General features: G+C 43.7%; 1 protein-coding gene across 1 annotated transcript in view; it reads left to right on the top strand.

Annotated features, from left to right (window-relative positions):
• The first annotated feature begins 6,126 nt into the window (after nt 1-6,126).
• Nucleotides 6,127-24,958, top strand: part of LOC119387882 (oxysterol-binding protein-related protein 9) — a 31,661-nt gene continuing 12,829 nt past the window's right edge. Inside the window, exons 1-13 of the mRNA XM_037655439.2 lie at nt 6,127-6,360; nt 6,526-6,576; nt 6,646-6,724; nt 6,879-6,964; nt 7,143-7,247; nt 9,646-9,723; nt 10,245-10,295; nt 10,528-10,606; nt 12,042-12,134; nt 16,205-16,313; nt 23,104-23,210; nt 23,923-23,952; nt 24,401-24,563. Coding sequence (XP_037511367.1) covers nt 6,178-6,360; nt 6,526-6,576; nt 6,646-6,724; nt 6,879-6,964; nt 7,143-7,247; nt 9,646-9,723; nt 10,245-10,295; nt 10,528-10,606; nt 12,042-12,134; nt 16,205-16,313; nt 23,104-23,210; nt 23,923-23,952; nt 24,401-24,563 — 1,214 coding nt within the window. The 5' untranslated portion in view covers nt 6,127-6,177. The remainder of the gene's footprint in view (nt 6,361-6,525; nt 6,577-6,645; nt 6,725-6,878; nt 6,965-7,142; nt 7,248-9,645; nt 9,724-10,244; nt 10,296-10,527; nt 10,607-12,041; nt 12,135-16,204; nt 16,314-23,103; nt 23,211-23,922; nt 23,953-24,400; nt 24,564-24,958) is intronic.

The raw sequence follows: 24,958 nt of genomic DNA, 5'->3' as shown, positions 1-24,958 counted from the left end.
CGCTCGTTCCAGAGCACTTACATCTAAGATCGCGCGCGCATCGTCGGCCTGTCGCCGACAGAATTATCAATGCCTCGATGACCAAGTTCACATCCGATCCCACACCGTCTTGCACCGTTCAAGTTGCCGGCTAGGCAGGGATTCATTGCAACCCGAATTCGACATTCCATTTCTCCAACAGCTTTCGAGGACGGTCAGTGATTTATTTGCGTCCCAGACGGTGACGCCCTGGAAATAAATGATTGCTGTGATACAGATTTTAAGCTTATTTACGGAAAATTAATTTCAGAAATACAGCCGGTAATCGTAGATTTACGTTAAGTATATGGGGCGTATCCACGGGAGGGGTCCGGATATCCTGAATCCCCCTTTAATTTTTTTAATGTGTACACCCAAGAAGAGGACCTATCAGGTCCTCCCGCAAGCTCACCCTCCCCTCACCATGAACTGTACACCCACTTCACAAAAAAAAAAAACAGCGCAAAAAGACAGAGGACCAGTAAAAGAAGGACGCGAACGCAGCGCTACTGATCGCCGACTCCCTCGGAGAAATCCTGCATCCGCCCCTGATGTTAATATTAAAATATGAAGGGGGAGGGGGGTTAGCGTATTGCACCTAGGCCCTTCCATAAATGACGCCTCTGACGAAGACCATTACTATTGATGCATCGAAGAAGGAAACCAAAGACTACGGAGCGTAGTTTACGCGTATATAAACTTTTTTTTCACGTCTCACCTCTCATTTCACAAAGTCACAAATTCGTGTTTTTTAGCTTATTTTCGGCACATATGCAAATTCTTTACTTTGGATCAGTGCTTGTGCATCATCGGCGCGCGAAATATTATTTTTTTTAATTGAACGCGAGCATTTGATAGAAAAGTAAAGTACATATGGTTATTTACTTTCCTTTCTGGAACAGCGAATTCATTTTTAAGCGACCATTACTCGCAACCAGTGGGTCAGAACCGAATGTGCAAGGGCGGCGAATACCTTGAGCAGAAAGTTTAAAATGACCCGCCACGGTGGTCTAGTGGTTATGGTGCTCGACTACTGATTCGAATCCCGGCTGCGGCGGCGCCGCGTTTTCGATGGGTCGAAAATGCTTGTGGCCCGTGTACTTAGATTTAGATGCACGTTAAAGATCCCCATGTGGTCGAAATTTCCGGAGCCCTGTGCTACGCGTCCCTCATAATCATATCGTGGTTTCGGGACGTTAACTCCACCATTTATTATTATTAGAAAATATAAAAAACCCTTTCACACAAAAGAATGCGTGCACTACAGCGTGTGTACATATGGACGAGTTGCACTATCTTCTGTGTAGTTGGTGAGAAATTCAATACGGCTTGAGTTGGTCACCAGTAATAAGAAGGGACAATCACAAAAATGTCCGCAAGATAATACCGAAACAAACACATGTGTATGTCCGTCGAGTGGGAACACCGAATTTATTTTTAAGCAACGATTACTCACGACACTTAGGTCCACAGCCGAAAATGTTAATATGTATATATCCGGCAGCCTTCCAGGCGAATATTTAGTTTTATATGAGGCCACGCACATTTGGCCACTACTGTCGCTCTAAAAAAAAGAAACTTATTTTATTTATATTTATTGAGGTGTTGATTAGGAACGAGTTTTCGAGTTTAAAATATGATACGCAGTTATGACACCCAATGTGACGTTCTGATGCCCACTATTTCTTTTTTCTTTGCATTTGCAAAACGTTATATTCTCAAAACTTCGTTGCTTCGTGGCCTAATTATTATTAAATTTATTACTGATTTATTCACGATTGAAACTTGCAGAGCCAATAGGTTCCTCGATAGTTGCCTTGCTTCAAATTTTCGGAAGCTCAAATTGAATAAAGTTATCTTTCTATGTTCATCGAGACTACGTGTTCTTCTTCGTTATTCATGTATGCATTTTCTGCCATTATCATCACGTACGTGTGCGTTTATGCGTGCAGTTTCCTGCATCATTATTCGAAGCCCTGTAAGAAAATAGTAGCGGTCACCGCGGTTTTTTACTCACTGTATAATACAGCAACAAGATTGTTTGTTGTTGCTGTTTTGTCCTCATTTCTCAATAAAGCATTTAACATCGTTGTTTATGTTTGTTATTCGTCAGGACACTTAGCTGCCGGAAGACGTCAAAATCGGCCCACTTTCGTAAAGCAGCTCAAATCTGCAATGGTGAGGTATTAAATCACGTCATTGCGTTATTCCAGATAACGCAGTAAAGCAGGTGCTTCGTTGTGCGAAACGGGGTGGGAAATGTGATATTTTTGCGATATGTGGGCAAAAACAAAATGGAGGAAACTGCAAAAAAATGCATGTTTGTGTTGTTGGAATTAAACCTCGGGCGCAGTGTTTTGTGTAATGACAAATTCCTGTCGAAATAATTTATGTTAAAATTACGCACTCGCCCTCTCATTCTCACAAACTTTATTTCATAAACAAGATTTCTGCCTTAGTCGCGCATGGAACACTTCACGGCGGAAACTGTAAAAGCGTTCACACTAACAAAGCTAGGGTGAACAAAGCAAGGAGGTTTAAATAAAATTTGCTGGAGTGGAGGAGACGCCCCTCAGCTGAAGCCGCGCGCCGCCATATTGCCATAGGCGTCCGGGCGTTGTTGGGTACTTAGTGCGTTGCGTACGGCTACATAAATCTAGCGAAAAGGTACTCTGGGGTGAAGTTTCAGTTGTAAGCAGAACATTTCGAGCTTGATGAAAGCTTCTCTGTATGCCGGAACGCATGCTGACAGCTCGCAACCTGTCTCTAATTTCACATCTGATAGTCATTCTTTTTAAGACGATAGTCTTTCTTGGGGAACTTAAACGCAGAAGAAATTTTGGTCTGTCTTCTGTCTGTCTGCCTGTCTTTCTGTTTGTCGGCACGTCCCTCGATTCAGCCACTCGCCAAAGTTGAACCACTTGCCCAAGGGCCAGCCGTCTTGAACTGGTACGGCTGTTCATACTTGTGAACGTTGTCGATCAAAAAGTAAATATTATGCATATCTGAGGTGCAACATCACTAGGTAAGTATTAGGTGGCGTGTTCCTTAATAGAAAATGCATACATACGTAATTTTAAGGACCCTAGTTTCTTAAGCTGCGCTGAAAATGCATAAGAATGGAAGCTTGAGCGAGTTGGTATGCGTTCATCTTTGTTGAAACAGCGCTCACTAGACGACGACGAAGTAAAAGAAGGCACAGGACAGGCGCTGCCTCAGTCGCATTTTCAGCTTTGTTGAAACAGCGCTCACTAGACGACGACGAAGTAAAAGAAGGCACAGGACAGGCGACGAAGTAAAAGAAGGCACAGGACAGGCAGCGCCTGTCCTGTGACTTCTTTTACTTCGTCGTCGTCTAGTGAGCGCTGTTTCAACAAAGCTGAAAAAAGAAGGCACAGGACAGGCGACGAAGTAAAAGAAGGCACAGGACAGGCAGCGCCTGTCCTGTGCCTTCTTTTACTTCGTCGTCGTCTAGTGAGCGCTGTTTCAACAAAGCTGAAAATGCGACTGCGCTGAATTTGCCTTCCTCCGTGCCCTTCGCACGAGCTCATGGTTGTGTTTCGGTTTCGGTTCTGTATTGCCTGTACGAATGCCATGGGTTGGTGTTGAAAACTTTAGTTTTGAGAAGGGCCGAGAAGGTGAAAAAAAATATATTTAAAAAATGAAAAAGCAGCGTTTGTGGCGGCCTTCAGGCTGCTAAAGTCCAGCTGCCGGTTGTGGGCGCCGCTCTGGCGTTCCTGTTTTACCCAGGCGACGTGTAAATAAAAGAGTGTGTGGAGAGTACTCGTGAGTGCGGACGTTTCTCTGCTTCAGCGCTTCGCGCCAAACCGCGTTTTTCGGGCTGGCTGGCGTCCCCCGCCGGTTCGCGTTGGTCACCGCCGGTCTTCGCCTGCTGCTGCGCCGGGACTACCAGCACGCAACACAGTACTCATGTTTCCCGACGTATTGCCAGATGGCGTCCATATCTCACACAGCGCCTCTTCTATCGTCTTTACACGACATTTGCAGCGAAGCACGCAGATACGCGGCCAATTTTTTCCCCTAAACGGTTTCTTAAGAAGCCAAATGTTCGAAGCACGTTGGGGCAGGCTGTTTGACGGGAAGTCTGGAAGCCAAAAGACGGCGATCACATATATGTTCGAGGCACTTCTCGCCGAATTGTTTCGACCGGACTAGGCTGCGACCCGGTAGTTGTTCGACTGTGCTTGCCGCATTTGTAAAACACTTGCAAAACCCAGTGATAAACATTCTTGTGCGTGTTGATAGCACTGGTGCGGAGCGCAAATAGGAAAAGGACGCACCGTTTGCTTTTGTTGAAATTATATAAATAGGCGACTCCCTAGATTTCGTTATCGGTTGCCCTGTTGTGTTATAAAAGGGTAGCTCGCAGCTACGACGTTAAGTAACGTCATTTGGGCAATACACGAGGATTTTTTCTTACATTCGTGCCCTTTCTTTTGTTATTTGTATTGCTTTATGCAGCGCAGCGAGGTAAAACTAGTTGGTCTAAACTGTGCAATGCTCGTTCCAGCTGCAAATAAAGCGACCTACCGAGGCCCCGGAGTACTCCGGCCGTTATATGTGTTCAAATTGAAAAAAGTTGTTGAAGATGTGACAGTTGCATCACCTACACGGCAGCATTACGAAGAAACGCTTCATGTTTCCTAAGGGGAGATAAACAGTTCAAGATTAAAATTCTGCAGCAGAAAAATTGCAGGCTGACCAAAGAGAGCGAGGTTCGATCCTCAAGCGATAATAAACGAGATCAAGGATCAAAAGCTCATGTCTGAGTAGGGCAGGGGGGGGGGGGGTTCACTGCGGTCTCTCCACAAACATACAACCCCTCCACAGGGCACGAAAAGACCAGAAAGGCACGTATGCATCCGAGCTGCGGGCGTTTGCGTTAAAGCTGGACTTCTTTTCTCCATCAACTTATGAGTATGTACATTCGAAGTTTAATCGAGCACTGTAGCAGAGAATTCCATCAAAAGAAATGCTGCCTTCATAGATGAGTCACTGTCTCGAAAAAGATAGCCCAATTAATGCAGCACAAAAACTCTGCTGTACTTTGATTGTTGATGACAAATGAGCAAACATGTTGGGATTGTGGGCGACTAAGTGGTAGATATGTGGATTTTGGGCTGGAATGCATGATGACAGACTGCGTGTATATATGCTCGTTGGCTTAAACTTACGACTTATGTTGCCACTTAATTGGGCGTTTTTAATTGATTCATTGACAAGATAAGAGAGAGCCGATCCAACGAAACAGTATCGAAATGCTATATATCTATTGAAATAGTGTCGACTGCAAACTGAATGCCCATATTTGAAGCACGTCCATGCAAACCTAAAACTATTTTTTTTTTTTTGAGGTTATGAGCTTGTTTTGAGAAAATAAATGGCTTTCAAGCCTTGATGAGCATATTCTTCTTGGTGAGCATATCCTTTAGTGTGGAGCTTTGGAGCCAAACTCCACATATGCGTAAGACTCCGTCACATGACGAATGAAATGAACAGAAAAATGAGTGCCGAGAAGTGAGGTGTGCTCTTACGAAGATGATTATATTTAAAAACCAATGATACAGACCCTTCATCGGTGTACATGCTTGCAGGGAAAATGCCAAAAGAATCAGAATAAAACTGACTGCGTTCTTATCGGCCATTTGGCTTCTTATTCTTGACAACTTCTCCCTTAATGCTCGCCATAACCGTTAAAAACCACGGCGGAGAGACGCGATCAGCGCGGCGGGCGCGCTTTAGCTCCCGCTTCTTGCCTATGGCAAGATGGCCGCTGCGCGCGCGGCGCGGCTTCACTGCGGCCCATTGGTAAGTATGGCGGCCTCCACTCCAGCAAGTTTTATTACCTCATTTAAACCTCCTTGGAACAAAGCAACGTAAATAAGTATCGCAGAAACGACACCGCAGCGTACACAAATAGTGCGCTTGACCGAAAATCGAAACCGAAACTGCATTAAAGTGGGCGTAGTCTTTTTTTTTTTTTAGTACAGTCACCCATCGGTCACCCGTCAAACCTTAGATAACGATGAATGCATAGGCTCCTGATGTCTCCTCCCCGATATTTCACAACTGCTGTCAATCATCGTTTTCCCGCAAACAAACGCGTTGATCCTTCTTGTAAACTGCCGTGGGCGTGATATGATGCTGCTGTGCGGCACGTCCGACGAGCCGCCTCGCAACCCTGTGTGCCATGGTCGGCAGGTGAAGATGGCTGCTTCAAGCGTCGAAGGACCGCTTAGCAAATGGACAAACGTCATGAAAGGCTGGCAGTACCGCTGGTTTGTGCTAGACGACAACGCAGGACTGTTGTCCTACTACACCGTACGTACTCGTTTTCCTCGTGGACGTAGCCGTGCATTGCGCAACCCATCAGTTTTGGGCGTAGTTGCATGCTTTCGGCAAGGTTGCATTCGCAACGCACAGGCAGAGCCGGTTGTCCTTATCGTTTTCAATGCTTCCTTAGCCGCCTCGCTTCGACATTTTCAGTCTAAAGAAAATATGGCCCGGGGAGCCCGGCGTGGCTGCGTGCGACTCCAGGTAAACTTGGTTGTTCGAGCGATGTCCCATTTCCTACTTTCGCACTGATTCATGCCTGGCCAAATGCAGGGGGCAGTTATAGGAATCGACGATGAAGACGACAGCACCTTCACGATTCGCGTGGACCGCAAGATCTTTCACTTCCAAGGTGAGCGAGCCTGGCTGACTTCGCTCAAAGAATGCGGCGCACGTGTCAACGCCTTTCCGCTCACGAGTAACCAGAGCTGTCGCTTTGAGAGTGCCGATGTCGTGCGCCCGTCTTAGTGAAGACCGTCGCTTGTATTGTTTCGGACGTGACGCAGCGCGCGACGCAGAGGAGCGAGAGCGATGGGTGCGTGCGTTGGAGGATACGATCCTGAGGCATACGTTACAGCGGCAACCAAACACAGTAAGTCCCTGTTAAAGGATATCAAGATAGTCAGCTGTCTACTTCTCATTCGTGTGTCACATAACCTGTACCTGAGCGTTGCTTTGAAATTCGCAAACACACATTGTTTTTCACCCATCATAACACAGGTTTTCAGGGGGCTAAACGTTGCTCATACTATACACTTCTGTCTTTTCAGCGTCTGTGGGATCAGACGGGCATTGTGGCACCGACACAGCACAACTTTGACACCAAGCTCACCGAAGCAGACTCATACCTGCAGCTTCTCATCGAGCAAATCAGGGTAAGGAGAAAATTTCTCCACGACATGTTTTCTTTTCCGCATCATAAATGCACTAAGAATTACGTATGCCGTGCCATCATTCCCATGATCATTGATATGCAATCCGAAGTTATCCGAAACTCAACTCCCCAACCACGTTTTCTGCTGTAGAAGTTAGGTATTGGCAATACTGGTGTATGGGAATACACTTGACTCATTTTACTCTGTTGTCAGTGCCACGTAGTTGTTTTACTGTCTGAAGTATGTATTGCTATCGGTAGCAACATAATTATCTAAAACTGCATTTTTAGTATTCTCTTCAAGCAAAGCAATGAGAGAGGCACTCTGCCATCCTTAGGTAGGTGTGACACAAATTTTGTGTGATGTAGTATTCTTTGTAACAAAGCTCTATGCATGCTTCTATAGACCCAGTGCTTTTTCATAACTGCTAAGGCTGTGTCAGTATTGCGTGCATCATTTGTGTGATTGGTTCTGACTTATTACCTATACTTTGTTAAGGACAGTGTAACTGTCTGAATTTCTTTCCTCTGTAATAGTATATAATTATGTTATATTTGTTAAATTTATTATTGTTCAGTGGTTGACATTTAGGCTACAAAAAAAAAGCACTTGTTCAGTATAAAAATATGAAGTGTAGAGTGCTTGTTTCCTGCACTGGCTGTCCTCAGGGTGTAGTAGAAGCATGTTGTTTTCTGTCTGTTTTGGGGTGTAGTGGATGCAGCGTGTTGATAAAAGGACTCCCTCACACTGCAGCAGTTGGGAGAGGTCTTATCTCTCTCATTGTTTCTTTTTCCTTCTGTGTTTTTGTGGCCATAGTGCAATACGCCTGCTGTTAAGACGCACCCTAGAAAGATAACGGCTAAGAAGCCATGTTTGCATGTCAGAAAGGCAGCCTCTGTCTCAGTGAAGCAGCACATCTTTTGCAAGCATTTGTGTAGCATACCTTTGCTTCGAGGGCTTCATATCTAAAAGATTGAGTAAAGGGATGGCAAGGTGAGACTTGTTTGTCTAGCTATTTGCGCTGCACAGTCCTTAATTTATGCTGCATGTTACTGATGCAGAAACTGTCGAGCTAATGGTGCATTTATGCGTGTTTAGCATCATTTAAGCTTGTAATTTCCTTATTTCCTGTGAGTTGCCTCGTGCTTTGTTTACTTTTTTTCGGTTTTCTATGTAAATTTGCGATGTCTGCATATGAAGCCGTGTTTTCCCGTCAGCCAAAGCAATCAAGTTTAGTGCATACAGAGTATGTGCCATGTAATCTTTTATTGCTTCGTGAGGCACCCTACAGCAAAGTCGAGATAGACGTTCGGCACATGTATGCATATGCAATTATGCAAGCACTCAGTACATCATGCAGTTTCCTGAATTGCGCACCGGAACGCGATTTATCACAGGTCCCCATGCATGTGCCCTGTAGTTCGTTGCTCGATGTGTGTGCTCTGCAATATCTGTCACAGTGTGTGAAGTTTTCTTCCTTCATCTTTATGTGCCATCTACCGAGAGTGGGGCTTGAATAGCTTTAAGACTACAAAAATCTGGAGACGGAAATCGCTGATTTCTTGGTTCCGTAAAACTTCGAAGCGCTTTTGCGCGTGTCGCTTCGCGGATGCCGCGCGAACCACGTTTTCTCGACCGATGCAGTTGCAGCCCTGGGTTTCGGTTTCGGATCTACGCCAGCGCTGCGCGCTTGCGTGAATCGGGAGGCGCTGTCGCGAAATCGACTCCGGTTTGTTTACGCTATGCGCAGGAAATGATCAATTTGCTGCTTACGTGTAGTGGATCGCTGCGCGTGCTCACGGTGCTGTTTACGGGAAAGCCTAGCCAGCCGTTTCTAAATTTCCCACTTAATTTCCGCAGCCCCGCATCGATGCATTGTTGTTGCGCTTGGCTCGAAAAGAACACTGCGTGTAGTGATGTGGCAACACTTGTGTAACTGCGCGGAGGGGAATCTCTGGGGCAAGCGGACGTGGGTGCGTCTGCTGCGTTTTAAAGGACTCTTATTTGCGTCACGTGACCTGATCGAACCAATGGGAGGGCGGCAATTGTTTCTGCGCGGAAATGAAGGATGGTGGGCCGATGCTGCTGATGGGGGCCGGTCCGCGGCTAACGGAGGCGATCATGTTCACGCTTCCCCGTTTTACTTTCCTTCTGGTGACGACGACACGGAGCTCTCCCACGCGTTGAATCGACGATCAAGGTCGCTGCCGTGCCACAGCGAATCGCCGGCGCGGCTTGGACGACGGCGAGCACTCGACCACGTTTCGTGGCACGGCGGCTTCCCCGCACGACCGCCGATCAGTTGCCAGCTGGAGCGTTCCGACCGCGATCGGCGCTTCGGAAAGTGTGCACAGAAACAGTGATTGTGGCTGTCTTTTTGTGCGTGTCTTGTCGGCAGGACCTGGAGTACAGCATCGACAAGGTCGCTGATCCGCGCGAGAAAGTTCAGCTGTCCGGCATCGGGAGCAATGCCAACGTGAGTGCGCACACCGAACGCATGTCCGATCGCCGATCGGTAAACTTCTTATTTATCGTGTACATACGGGCGCGCTCTTATTACCATTTCATTTTAGCTTATATATTTTCCCCCTGTTAATATAGCCCCCGCAAGCGCTGAGGGTTATTGAGTGAGTGTGAGTTTAAGCTTTCTATGCGTGCAGTTACGTGATCTGAGTAAGAAAGTCGCTTCTTTCAACTTTACCTTCGTTTTCTTTCCTTTTTTTTTATTCTACCTAGTTCTAATTTTGAATGCAGTAATCTACTAATACGTCAAGTACACCTGGAGCTGCCGCCCGTTTTAAAATTAACGCAGCCGCGATTTGGCATAATTTGCTTCAGATTTTATATAGAGGCTTGAGCGAGCTTAAGATTGTTAAGGATAACACTGTTGATTTTTATGGCGTTCAGAAAGAGCTTGAACCTTTCATCATTGTCTTCTCGTTTGCAAACATCAAGCGAGAATTAATTAATTTTTCCCTTTATTTTTCTTTTTCCCAGGCGCTTCTGGAAACGGTCAAGCACACCATTGTACTGCTGCAGATCGCTAAGGTGAGCAATGGAGTTTGCTGAGCCCGTTCAGGGTCAGCTCACGTGACGTAAATTTCATTTTAACGTAAAGCGCGAATGGACCTTCCAATAAACCTTTCAGCTGTCGGTAAGCGCTCGTCCTGTTTTCTTGCTCCATCCTTGTCCATTCGCACGTTACGTTAAAATGAACATTTGCCAACGCAACCAATTTGCCATCCTAATCACATAAATTTGTCTTCCGAATGTTTGCCAGAACACAGCTCAACCTGTGAATGGAGTCTACCCTCAGCGCAGAGGAACCGAGGATCGACCAGCCCCGCTAAGGACTCGAGGTACTGTTTTGAAGCCCCTAAATAGGCGCACTAAATCGGACACGATTCTTCACATATATAACCCTTTAGCTGTGATTTGCACTTTACTCTTTGGTGCCACATGCACAAAAATGTGTGTCTCTAGCCGTTACTTGCACTTTTTCATCTCCATATCACGTGTGTGCCATAAAGCAACAGATTGGCAGTGGCTCAATGGACTTGTTTAAGCTGGCTTTTTGAACAGTAGCCAGCTGTCCCTCTTTCCTTGACATTATTAAATATATATGTATATATATGTGTGTATAGCTATGTCACTGCTGCATGCAACTTAGTATGTCACAAATTCAACTTTATGCGTATTCAGACGTGGTCGGCACCAGCTGTCATTGTCGAAGTGCTTTTGTACGGGTACTTTTGCAAGTTTCACACAACTGCCAGCGTTTTACAGTATGCAAAACAGGAAAAATGTGGCAAGGAAACATTCATTTGCTATGAATGCACGGGTTTAGGTTTTTTTTTGGTGGGTAGCAGCAGAAAAAGAAGCAGCATTTTAAGCAACATAAGCTGCATGAATGTTAGTGCATGTAAGCTGAAGTATCGGGGAGCCTTGTTATTTAAAGGGTGTTTCCCGTTGATTATACATTTTTCTGTCATCTGTCGAAGCAGGTGGCCAGTACTGGTGACGATGAATGGTTGTAATCAGCCACGCCATAGCCATCTTTATTTGAATAGCTGCATGGTTATGTGCTGACTCATAGCACAAACATCAGCCCTGATACAAGATGTACAAAAACGAAGCACAACCGTGTGCATAAAATTTGTGGTCAGTTCATTCAGCAAGAGCAGTCAGCCACAAAAGTTTACAGGATGCAAATGCAATTGCATATTTAAATTTATGCTCTTTCAGGGCCTGTCGCTTCCAACTTAATAGATGTACCTCTATGGTTCACGCCTGTTGTAGTAGCTTAGCAGTTGCGACATTGCTGAGCTCCATGTAACGAGTTTGATCCTATGTGCATTGTCTGGCAGGAAATTGCAACAATACTTGTATAGTTATTTAACTGCAACTGAAAGGTGAAAGGATTGCTGGTTGTCAAAATTGATCTGGTGACCGCACTACAGAGCGCGTCATGATTGTATTATGGTTTTGGCGTGTAGTCCCCTAGAGTTTCATTTACCCTAAATGTCATGCGAGTCACGAAAACTGCTTCTCTTGAACTTCAATTTTTTTTAATTTGAGCTTTGTGCCTTGGCTTCATTGGAATTCACATTACAAATACTGTGTCTCCTGAACCTCTGTGGCCATCCACACACGTGTTCTTATGAAACCTATCATCATTCAGCTTTATATTTTACCACTAATAAAGTTTAGCTGTCTGGCCTCTTCTCCACTAGCCATTCAGTAACCATCCTTGCAGGGAAGTTATTTTACTTTTGTGGAATTTCGAATACACAGATGAGGGTGCAGCCACAGCGGGCGTCCCAGCCCATGAGGCCCCCCGGGCCCTGAGCACCACAGGCCACGAGAGTGCTCCCCCAGACTCCAAAGGTAACTCTTGCTGACAGTCTGTTCTTCCATTATGTGTTGAGCATGTCACCTCGCTGTCGACTAAAAAAAGAATCTGAAGAAAATATCGAGCATAGCTTGACCTCTAGCACTAGAGTGCTTATTTGGGCTGCTTGGTAATGTCCATAGAAGCCATGGACATGTACTGGTTGGTACATGTCCATGGGTTGTAAGTCAGCGCTTAGTCCGTCTCTGTCCTGTTGTCTTGTGATTCCCGCTGTTTCTCGTTTTCTATGGACTTCTAGATTGCATGCCTTTAATGCAGTAAAGTTCTCATATACAGCAAGCACAGGCTTGGTACGATATACAGGAGCCAAAGATAGGCGACAATGCTGCCTCGAGGTGTTCGCACCAACTCCTGCAACAAAAGAATGAAAAGAAATCCTGTCAGTTTTTGTTGGCTTATCATGTAGAATAAAGTGTGGATCAAAATTGTCAACTTTCCTTCACACGACATTAATTTGTGCACGTTCATAAACCCTAAAAAAATATTAGTGAACGAAAGAAGGGAAATTAAGGGTTTGTTGGTTTTCATTGAGGTTGTATCTAAAAATATTGGTGTGTTTTTAAGGCTTCATTTAATTTGAGCATTGAAAAACGCTATCAATGCATGACCTGCTGGTGTCAGAACTGGCGGAAGTCAACCACACCAAGGGGGCATGAAATGTGTAATAATTTGTGGCCGTAGTGTGCCTCGCAGTTTTGCCTCAAAAGCTTGAAAGGAGAAGCTGGCGTGTTAACCAGTAACATAGCAATAAATTTGGGGGGGGGGGGGGGAGAGAGAGAGAGAGAGGTTCAACCATACCTTACATATGTTCATGCATGCGTTTGTATGTGTGCTTGTGTGCAAAATACGCATACCGTTTTCAAAGTACAAATCAAATGCAAATCAAATACAAATACTGTTTTCATTTTTTTAAAGAAATGGAAGGTGTTTTGAAAGATCGAGCTACCTGCTTGACCTAAGTTTCTTAACATTTTCTTTACTGCCGGAAGGATCATGTTAGCTAAAATATGGTAAATAATTGTTCTGTGCCGAGTATGCAGGTTGGGGGTATGGTTTGTTGCAGTACTTGCTCATTTGGCAGCACGTATTGGCCTTCCATAGAGTGTGAGCCTTAAACAACATGGTGAAATCTTAAAAAAGAAATGTTCTGGAGTTTTATGTGTCAGAGCCACAATTGTGTGTGGTTTATTTGGTTGCCTGAGAAAATAACGGAAATCTTTATTGAGAACAGATCAGCCGTCATATTCTTGAGAAACTGTCGTGCAGTTGGTACTTAAGGGCACAGGGTAAGGCAAAATTAAAAAAAAATTACTTTTTTATTCTTTGCAATTTGGAAAGTGTGTATGTACCTTTGTGCATATTTTCCATATTCGTGCTTTTCTTAAAAAGTATTTTTGGTGGCTGAAAACCAGTTTTTCCGGAAGCAAGTGGTGAGTGAACATACATCCCAGGACAAGCCCCTTGTATGCGCTCCATGCTTACGGTCCATTTTTCTAAAAAAAAACTTCTTGTACAAAAGCCAAAATGCTTGTCTGATGTCAGCTATGTATAAACGATTGTCAGGTAACTTCTAAGGCAGTCCGAAGACTCTGTGCGCCTTTTTATTTGCACTTGTTCATCGGAGTGCGTCTATTCGAGCACTTTCAGCTCCTAGCTTCATTAAACCTTGTGTCTGTTGTGCCTGTCAATAACTTGAGATGCTGAGGGTAAAGAAGGTCTTCAGCAAGGGTTAAATTTCGTGCCAACCACTACAGCTTTCTTGTAAATGCGAATAAATGCCGGTGACGTACTGAGATGCTGAACACTGAACGAGCAAGCTCTTCATCGTTGAACCTCTCAGCCTTTTCAGCGTCCTTCGAGGCGAATCGCGTGCAATGTGACAACGGGTAGAATCTAATGGACATGAATATTATTTGTGATGCAATTAGACCGAATTGCACATGCAAACTGCGTGCTGGAAGTGTTGAGCTAATGGGAATTGCGGTGCAGAGTCCTTGCTGTGTTTGTTTAGGCTTCAGAGTCTTCAGGATTGCAACATTGGATGTTGTTATTTCGTTTAATGATGGCAGTATCGCACAAGCCAAAATTCTGAAATAATTAGGATTGAAGCTTGGCCAAAATACAGTCACTCTGCTGGAAAAGTTTGACCACAGTCGACGATAGATTGCTTGATAGAGCTACATGACAGCTATTCAAATTAAGCAAGGCGAGTAAGATGACAGGTTCGAAAGTGAAAAATTGACTTTGGAAATGATTACCAAGCTCGTAGCTACTAAATAATGTAGTTGAACGATGTTTGTGGCAAAGCATGTTCACTTTTCAGCTGTTTTCTAACTTTAAACTCGATTATCTCAAAACCAAGTTTTTTATTACTTATTACTTTCCTATGTATTCCAAGATAACCAGTGGATTATTTTTTCTTGTATTCTGCATAAACGCATACAACTACTCAAGCAGAATTGAAATTATGCACTTTACACTTTTTGTGTTAGAAATATTCAAAGATGCAAATTAACTCAAAATTTAAGTCTTAGTGGTAAAAAATTCACCAAAATTCTAATATTAGTCAGATTTAAATAAATCTGCTTCAGTTAAAAGTGTGGAAAATTAAAAAAAAAAGTGGTATATATGAATCATGTGGATACCCCTTTTAGTCACTGAGAAAACAATACCTAAAAATGGCCAAAAATGCATAGGACGTATAGGGCTTGCCCTGTGCCCTTAAGGAAAGCAAATCTGGTCTTGTGACAAGAATCTGCACAAAAAAGAAAGCAGTGCCATGTTTGGGTCATTTGTATAGAAGAATGTACCTTGCATAGTGAAATATTTGCAAATCATGTTAGAGAAAGGCACACAGGAAGATTGACTTGAAGCGATCAGCAGTCTACTTGAACAAGGGACGTCTCTGAAGCCAGCATTTCAACATGGGTTTGTCTTGTCTTGATCAGTGCAACAACCGTTATTCTTCTTCTGACATACTCTTTTAATCGAAACGAAAACTAGAAAAAAAAAAACGAGGGTTTACACACCTTGTCACTGTTGTGGGAAGTATAGAAGGTACCTAAGAGAGCTTATAAAATTCACACACAGTCCTAGAGACACAGGAACACAGGGAGAGAAAAAAGGCGAGGGCAGGTTACTCCACAAACCATACTGACTGTCGACTCTTGCACATCCAAAGAGTTCCTAATGCAAGCACAGGATCGTGAAGAGGTCCAAAATGTACAAATGAAGAGAGTGCACAGATAACTGAATGCATTGCATACAGAGACACACAACACTCAAAAGTGGGCTCCATCATACAAGATGTAAAAAGATAATCATCGTTTACATTTTACGTAGACCTCAAATGCACACGAGAACAAATAAAGTGCGTACGGTGTATACAAATGATGAAAGTTAGTTGTGGTTACATTGATTTAGCTCGGTCTCGTCCAACTAGAAGGGAAATAAGCACTCACTAAAGTGTGCTGAGGCAAGTCAAAATAAAATAGCACCAGGGGTGGTAGCATCGGTGAGTTCATCCACAGGTAAATTAGCAATATTCAACTGCATGGGTATTTGGTGAGTAGAATTTTGTTTGTTTGTGAATCACAGCGTAGCTTTCAGGGTTGCTGACTTGTACTTGTAGTGGTCTGTTTTTGTTGCCCAAGTAGGAGAGATTATACAAAAGGCACAGTGTTGGTAAAAAAAAAAAAAGCTTAACATTGCTATTGTGATCCGTAGGCTACGGTTTAGTATTTAAGACTGAAATACTGTACGCTGCAGGAGCTGCTAGTGCAACTTCACGATGCTGGCACCAGTCATGTCATGTGCTTACAAAGTTTTTCATTCAACAAAAGATCTGTTCTCTATAAAAGTGATACCCTAAACATCTTGGAGTCAGTTGCCTTAACCTGAAGTAACATTTGCAATTGGTGTCCTTTTATAGAGCTTGTGTTACAAGGTACTCAAAGTTTGTATTAGAAGGTACTCAACTGCTGTAAGCGAAATTTAAAAAAAACCGAAGTTGAACATGGAGGGACTTTAACACCTCTGCGTGCAGTGCCACCTGTGTCTTACTCGAGCGACGACGAGGACGAGGAGTTCTTCTTCGACACCCAGGAAGAGACGGAACACGTGCCACCAGTGCCCCACCCTATGCCTCAGCCACTGTGAGTTGTGCATGATGTACTGCGGTGCAGTACTAGACAAAGCTGTAATTCTGTTATGATTTTGTTAACTTTTATGTGCTGTGTCTTGATTGTTGGCCCACAGTGTTCGTATGTTGTTGTTGAATGCAATCGAGATACACCATGAGTATGTGACACGTTACAGCTGTGAATGAAGGAAAGAAGATGGCTTTTAAGGGCTTGTTTTTCTTTGTCTGCTAGTTCTCATTAATATAATGTTACAGCTGTGTGTTACATGATGCACGTCTGAAATTCCAAATGTAAGTCTTGTGATGCCAGAAACGGAGAAATTCGTGGTCGAAGTTAGGTGGTGTCCTGTTCTAGTTTGGACAGCCCACTTAAACAAAGATATCATTTGTAATCTCACTAAACGTCTACCGAGAAAGATGTGTAGAGGTGCAGCACTATCTGTCACACACACTTTTAACATTAAGCATGTTAAGCATAAAGAAGTCAATGAATATACCAACAACGGGACAGGTATCAACTAGTTTGTCCCATGTTATGGGGCACAGCTGACAGCTGTGGGATGGACTAGGCTTTAGTTTTGGTTTGAGATAGGTACCTGTAACGCATTAAAAAAAACATCCCATGTGTTCAAATCTGTGGCAGGAAGAGTCTGCTGATTGGGTACTAGTAATAAGTTTGCTAATCAGGGACTAATTACCATGTCACCAATCATTACGTAATGATGGGTGATACATGACATCACTTATTGCCACTGATGGCACCTCTTTGGCAGAACCGCCATATTATACCGAAATGGCCGTTTCTAAATTAGTATTACTTAGTCTTCTTAGAAACGGTATATGAGTTCTTTGTAAACGCACCCATGCTCTTTACACCTAAAAACTTTGCTCTGACCAACTGTCAGCTGCCAGATAAACCTGATAAAGATTGCGCAGTAGGCGTCCACACACCACTCTGATACCATCTGGAGATAGTGGCAGTGTGGACGATCAATCGCAGCAACAGAGGCACAGCTGATAAGGCCAGATTATGGAGGTTAGAGTGGAGAAACACACACACACTGATAATTCCCGATTCCCATGCTCATTATCTGCCTTCTAAATGTTGTGACGTTGGCATCTATCAGGAGATATTGTTTTGTCATCAGTTCCTCCTCAGAAACGGGACACTGGCTATATTGAAAGCATTGGCTAGCATCGCAGGCATCCCTTTTGTTAGGAGAACTCAGCCTGAAAACAATCTCTCCAGCCAGCTCTGAAATAATTTTGGCCTCCTTGGGTTCCTTAAATATGCGCATGGAAATAAGCAATCACTTTTCCATTTCACTTCCATTTTTAACCCCTTCAGGGTTTTCGCCGTACATGTACGGCATAGCGTTTATTTTTAAAACGCGTGCCTTTTTTTGATAATTTCTTTTGTTTGGTCTGTGCTGGCGCACTTCGGGAATACGTTGAATTTTTTTCATGCGCCGATGTCTCTCCGTTGTATTTTTTTTTTCGCTTCCCAAAACGGCGCGCCGCCTGTCGCTTGCCCATCCGAGCGCGTTCGCGGTGCAGCTGGTTTAAAGTGCGCGCCTTTTTCGATGATTTTTCTTGCTTGGCATGTGCTGCCACGCTTCGGGAATACGTGCAATTTTTTTCATGCGCCGATGTCTCTGTTGTTGCTTTTTTTATGCTTCGCAAAATGGCGCGCCGCGCGCCGGCTATCGCTTGCGCAACCGAGAGCGCCTGCGGCATGGTTTGGTTTCAAACGCGCACCTTCTCCCATTTTTCTTGCTTGGAATGTGCTGCGACGCATCGGGAATACGTGTAATTTTTTAATGCGCCAATGTCTCTCCGTTTTTTTTTTTTTCTTTCTTTCCAAAGAGGCGCAGCGGCTTGTAGTCTCGCATCAGAACGCGCGCACGCGGTCCGGCTGGTTTCCGTTTCGTCCTTCGGGTGGTTTTCACTTCTTGCGCCCGCAAAGCTGATGGCTGTTTGGTTTCTAATCTCTCAAAGGGTGACCGCTTGTTACTGTCTCGTTTATTGCTCCCCAGGGCGCGACTACATCTGTTTCCGTGCAGCGCCAAATCACAAAAACGACGCCGCCGTGATTGAGTTTCCTGTTTTGGGGTCTCGGAAAAACTAACTACGTCTTGTTGGTGATAAGACGAAGTATTACTGTAGCTTTTTCACTCTTTTTGCTTTCCGGACGGGCGCACAACCATAATTTTCTTCCGTGTGCTCACTGACACAGTTAGCTTACGCTATGGAAGCGCGCGCCGGTTGCACTGCTGCCGGTGAGTCGAGCAGCGATTCTTCCGATGCGGACTATTCCCCAAGTGCCGAATCAGAATCTGATTCATTGGATTTCAGTTCGTCAGACGAGGATTTTGTGATGAGTTCAGACTCCGATGACGATCAAGGAGCGACATCTGAAACGCGTGCGCGGGGAGCCATGCTTCAAAGGCTATCACACGCTGAAAAGTTTTTAGTGTTAGAGCACGAGCGTTTTTAACCGGTAACGTACTCTGGTGTGCTTATTTTTGTATGTTTGTGAGCTATGTTTAATACAATGCATAATTTTTATTCATAAAAAACTGTGAAGCTTTTTTTTTTTAGGATTCTGCTTCATTTTACTACGAATAAACCATATGTATGTAACAACAAAACTGAACTTTTTGTCACTTTACGGTCACGAAAAAGAATTTTAGACAATTTTTTCCTGAAAATAGAATCGTCTGAAGAATTTATTTCAGCAATAAAAAAAATTACACATTTTTGGACTGGATTTCGCGAAAAAATTCGACCTTCAAAGGGTTAATGTGTTCGCTGCAGCCGGTGTCGAGCCCATTACAGGGAGCTCAGCTGCACAGCACCGTTGCCTGGTCTACCTGGACAGGTTATTTGCAGGATAATACGAAACAAAATAGAAGAAAGGAAAGTCCGGTTGTTATAGGCTGCCCTGTGTGTGTGTGTGCATAGTGGCTTGTGCTGATATTTGTAATAAGGACATGCTGGACAGTGTTATCATGAGCATTGTCCCTTGATAAGCTATCAGCTAAACGCTATGTGGAAAGAAACCGAATGAATGATGAAATAATCCTGACAGAATTACTGCGACCTCGGTGTTGCAGTTAATTCATCCTCAGGAATGGGTGCGAAACAATGTTAGAGATAGAAGTTACATCAGTAAGCCTGTGATGACTGATGCGACCATACTGCCCTGGAAAGGATGTGTTTTATATTAGTCATCATAGCTCTTTTGGATTCGTTCTTTTTGCAACACCAGTCATAGGTGCTGACATCATCGTGATTGTGGTTATCATCATGGCATCATGGCAGCACATCACTATATGTTGCTAGATACGAGGGACTAAATATTTCGCCACTCAGTTCAATCTTGGGTCCAACCACTCGCAAAGCTGTTAAATTGTCGTAGTCAATCCGAGATCCTCTATATATTTTCTTTTAAATCACTCTCTGCAGCTTCTTTTATTATTATTATTATTATTATTATTATTATTATTATTATTAGTAGTAGTAGTAGTAGTAGTAGTAGTAGTAGTAGTAGTAGTGCATAGTGTGATATATTTTACATTGGACTTCTCCCTGCCGTTTCCTCCTGTGGTAGTCAGTAGATGTAAATCATTCATAGTTAAAGTTGCAGACCTTTCTCGCACAAGGTTACTGTTTGTGGTCTTATCTAACACCTGCCCTACCTTCTTTCCATCACGTTGTACACATGCTGTTTAACAGTTCTTTTCTAATCGGCTTAACCTTGAGCCACCGTCAGGTTGCCATCGTTCTTCAGACCAGCCTTCTTGCATTTTTGTTTCAGTATTTCAATGTCCTGTTCTTGCAGGCATAGTTATGGCCCCTTCTCATTGTCTTGCTGCAACATCTTAAGGGGAGATGCGGGTCGAAAAACACGAGTTTTCTAAAAAATTATCGATTTTTTGTTTTCGCCTGTTTTGTTAAGATTAGTACCTCTACAGTGCTGAAAAAAAAAATCAATGTCGAGACTCAACTGGAAATGCTTTAAAATTGCGTCTAAAGAGCACAAGGTGGCTGTCAAAAGGCCGAAAGTGTGTCATCTTCGAGCACCTTGCCGCTGATAATGCGCCGCCGCTCACCATTGTCGACCGCATGAGGCGAAGAGCCGAGCCTCACTCTTCAAATAACAACGGTTTCCCGCGCTGCTGCAGCGCAAGAAATAATAAAGAGAAGCACGCTTTTGCCGCCTTCTTCGAGCGCCGCGACAGGCTTTAAATCACGTGGTACGGATCGGGAGCCGCCATTGGCCGCTGCGCGCCTGTGTGTGCTGTGAAGCCTACTTGCAGGATCCGTGTCTCGTCGAGCAGCGCAGCTGAACAACGCTTTTCTCGAGTGCTTATCCGTTATTGATGAAGAAAGCCGTAGGAAGCGCGGTCACCGGCCTGTGAAGTTTCATGCGACGCACAAATTTCGAGGACGCCGGCGCAAATCAAAGCCGAACACTCAACCACGAAAAGATCGTCTGCTGCCGCAAGGCGTAGTTGCAGTGACGCCGATGCGTCCGACGAGTTTGCCGCGGCATTCGAATATGTGAGTGCCTCCCAGAAAAAGATCGGACTCTTCGAAGACGAAGAAAAATCGCAGGACGACGAGTCTTCGTTGATTGCTGATATGACAGCACTGAACATGTTGGTTTAATCGAGGGCACTCCAGTTTTGAACGTGTTCTGGAAGAGCTTGGCGTGCTCCCGTCTCATGATCTGGTTGCTCTTGGCACATCACGGGACAGCACACGCCAGAAAAAAATGTCTCAAAAACTAACAGGAGAAGCAAGGGCCCGTCGGAGGGCGCTGAAGAAAAAATCTCTTGTCGAGGAGTCAGCTCGGAAGAGCCGTGAGGGCCAAACCTATGGTGCTGGCGCATTTTAATGGCAGTGGCCACTACAAGGAGGATTGTTCTTTCTTGTGTACAAATTTCGTTGCATTCAATGACATCTTTGATAAATAAACATGCAATTTTGACTTTAAAACTCGTTTTTCTCAAAACACAAATTTTGCCATTTTTGTCAATGTGCCCCTCCTTTTTCGGGTACTTCTGGTGCTCAGATCTGCGTGAAATTTTTCCCAAAGTTTTTCCAAAGTACGAGAAATGCAATTATCTTGTTTGAGTTTCGATATTCTTATTATAAAATAAAAAAAAGTTATGTAAACTTTTACTAGGGTAGGAGAAATATGAACTTCCAACGTTAAAATTTTTCACGTCTAGTACATATTTTGTATGGACTTCCTAATTAGTTATTTGCATTCCGCACTTTATTTGAAACATTATGAACTATCAATTGTAAAAAATTATTGAAGTTTAGGTCTGAAAAGAGGGGGGGCAAAATGCTTCAGTTTTTCACTTTGTCATGTGGCAGAACTAAAAGTATGCAACTTGCAAGAAAACTAATTATATATTTGAAATCAGCATAAAAAGTTCTATTAGCAGCTCAAGTTTCATTGCTCTAGGGTGAATATTAAAGAAAAAGTGTCTTCGAGTAGCATCTCCCCTTAATCTTAAACCTTCAGCTGGATGTCATGAGTTCATATTTCAGCCACATTTTTAAGAGGAGCTGAGTGCAGAAAACACTCATGTGTCAAGATATTAGAGGGTGTGGTTAGGTTTCTTGTTTCAGACGTTTCAAAATCTAATTCTGAGTGCACCACTGCAGTATCTTCCCTAGCCCAAGTGTAAATTCCAGAAATTTATTTTCTAACTCAATTAACCTTTGCGGCAATATTCATGGCCTTGATAAGTTCTGTGGGTGTGGTTGTTCTAGACTGTAATGGTGCTTTATTTCAAAGTCAAAGTTTATTATTGTAATACCATTACAGTGGATTCCATTCAAATGTAGGAATCATTGCTCAGCAAAGCTTTCTTAGGTTACAACACTAATGTGCACACAAGTGCTAGTGTTCTGTGTACGTGTTGTACCTGCGTAAATGCAGCACAAATGCACATTACATTTGGTTTGAATAGGGGGACGATATCTGTTGGACTAAGCATACTTTCACATTTTGCAGCACTTTCAGCAATGTAGCAAAGACAATCCTATTAACACTCGGAGCACATTTTCGTGGTATTTTTTCGGTACATTTTGACAGACTCCGCCTTTATGTCGCACTCGACGGCTTTTGCTGCTGCCCACAACAAACTGTGTGACTGAAGGTGGCCTTCATTTTGCGCTAGATGCACTTTGCATGTGAAGCCCTTCTTCAGTGAGGCCTCCCTTCACACTGCACCCCTACCAGATGCATGGGCGTAGCGTTTCTAAGAAGGTTGTCGCATGTCGGTCGACCAGCATGCAGGAGAAAATGAAGAGCGGAACTGAAGAAAGCTTCATTTTAAGAGAGAAGTGGTACATGAGCACATAGGTACATGCTGAAAAGTGATAGGGGATAGAATATCCAGAATTGCCTTAAAATGTGCTCTAATTATACTCAGTCTTGCAAGTTTCGTAGAGTGCAGGGATGCCAGGGATAGAGTCATCAAGCATCCAGAAATGAGAGCTGCTTGCATATTCCAAGTAAGGGTGGAATGCTCCCTCATTGTGTGCTACTAATCCTTCCACAAAGCTTGCATTCTGACTGCACCATATGGAAAGTAGTCATGAGCAGGCAGGAGAACATGCTGTTCTGGTTGGCTGATATAACCCATAGTTTTCACTGCAGTGCACATAGTTGGTGAGATGAAGTACAGGTGGCCTCCCTAACTGCATTTTCCTTGACCCTACGATAACGCAGCAGTTTCACGTGTCTGAATACCTACTTGCTTTCTTCATTTATGCAGTGCTGATGCTCACACCACTGAGCCCACAAGTGACAAGACCGGCACTGAAGTTATGAACTCAGCCTCTAGTTCTCAAGCTGCTGCATCTGCCTACTCAATCTACGATGGTGAGACTTTATAGACCTATGTTATCACACTAGAAGCAAGTGCAAACATTATAAAACAAGCTAGAAAGTGCATTTCCATGTGCTACTTCATCAGTGTATGTGATACTTGTGATTCATTCAGCAATGCCTCGTATTGAGACCAGCATGTTTTTAGCACACTGTACACCAATGAGCTTTTATGTCACGATTTTAAGTAATTAAACCTAAGCATAATAGGTTTTTTGCTTCTAGTTGTCTTTAGAACACAGCGTGATTTCAGCAGACTAGTACTGCTGCCTGCACACCAGAGAGCACTTAATTTCACTTGGGCCATGTATGAAACTTACTTGTGAACACTCAAGGAGCGGAGGGATGAGAAGATGAGAAGACAGTAGAATTTGAAGACACCAAAAAAGGATAGCACATTACCTGGTGGATAACACTGTGGTTCAAGTGTGATAAACAGAGGAATACAATGGCAAGCAGTTGCTCTGTTGTACTGCAATAGCTCTTGCTGCAACTTCATTGGTCTTTATACAAAGCTGCTTACAGTTATCTCTCACTGTTTCTTGTGTGATCCAAATAAGAACACATGGATAGTTGAAGCTAACTCATGAACTGCTGTGCCAATGCGCTGCGCAAATAAGGTTGCTTCCAAGTTTTGCATTTTGACGGCAAAAAGACATGCTATCACAAAAGTTTCTTGATTATTTTTACTCTTGCTTTTTTACAGCTGCCTATGAAGATGATGATGAAGATGAACGTAAGTTTTTACTGTTTTCCCCATCTTTTATATTGGTCTCCAGGGTAGCCTATTAGCGAAGATGAGTACTATGCGGAGTACTTATTATGTGACAAATGTAAAATTGTTTATTACATGCACTGAAAGATGCAGAAAAATTTTGCCTGGAAGCTGCTCATGCAGCTTCAGCTTCTTCCATTGCTTTATAGTTACAGATCCTGAAATACGACGTGTCATCAGATCAGACACCATAGTAGCTTAGATTTAGGTGCACGTTAAAGAGCCCCAGGTGGCTGAAATTAATCCGGACTCCTCCACTACAGCATGCCTCATAATAATATCATGGTTTTGACATGTGAAAACCCAGCAAATTATTGTTAATGTCATCACATCACAAACGAAAAAAAACTGCTTCATTGTTGTACAATTCTGATCTCTTTATGATGGGCATGTTCCTTTGAACACGCAGTGGGTTCCCTGGAGGGCCAGAAGAGTGTCTTCTCGCATCTCCTGTCCCAAGTTCGCATTGGCATGGACCTCACTAAAGTCACACTGCCAACATTCATTTTGGAGCGGCGGTCGCTATTAGAAATGTATGCGGACTTCTTTGCCCATCCAGACATCTTTGCCAGGTAAAAATCTTGAGCTCATCTGCTGTGGTTACTGGGCTGGTAGCATTGCACTTTGTGCTTTCGTGCTATGTGGAAATGTATCTCATTGCTTTTTGCCAAGTTGATTGTTTTTTTTTTTTTTTGTGAATAGCAATGGACACCTTTTCAATCTATACGGAGTCAGTTGCTTGCTGCTTTGGTAGGCACCGCTTCTCTTTTGTTCCCGCATCGCAAACTCATACAAGCAACGTCACTGGTTGCTGAAGAAATTGACATTGCGTAGGCTGGAATGTTGCCTCTATTACTGTGACAGAATGAGACAAACAGAAGAGGCCATGTGTTTCAGTACATGTGCAGATACTCTAACTGCGGCCATGGTAAAGTGCTACGCATGCATAGTAGGTAAGCCATGAGGC

The sequence above is a fragment of the Rhipicephalus sanguineus genome, chromosome 3 (genome assembly GCF_013339695.2).
Source record: "Rhipicephalus sanguineus isolate Rsan-2018 chromosome 3, BIME_Rsan_1.4, whole genome shotgun sequence".
In the NCBI taxonomy this organism is placed as follows: Eukaryota; Metazoa; Arthropoda; class Arachnida; order Ixodida; family Ixodidae; genus Rhipicephalus; species Rhipicephalus sanguineus.
The sequence above is the reverse complement of the archived record's forward strand: the minus strand, read 5'-3'. Positions and strand labels throughout refer to the sequence as shown.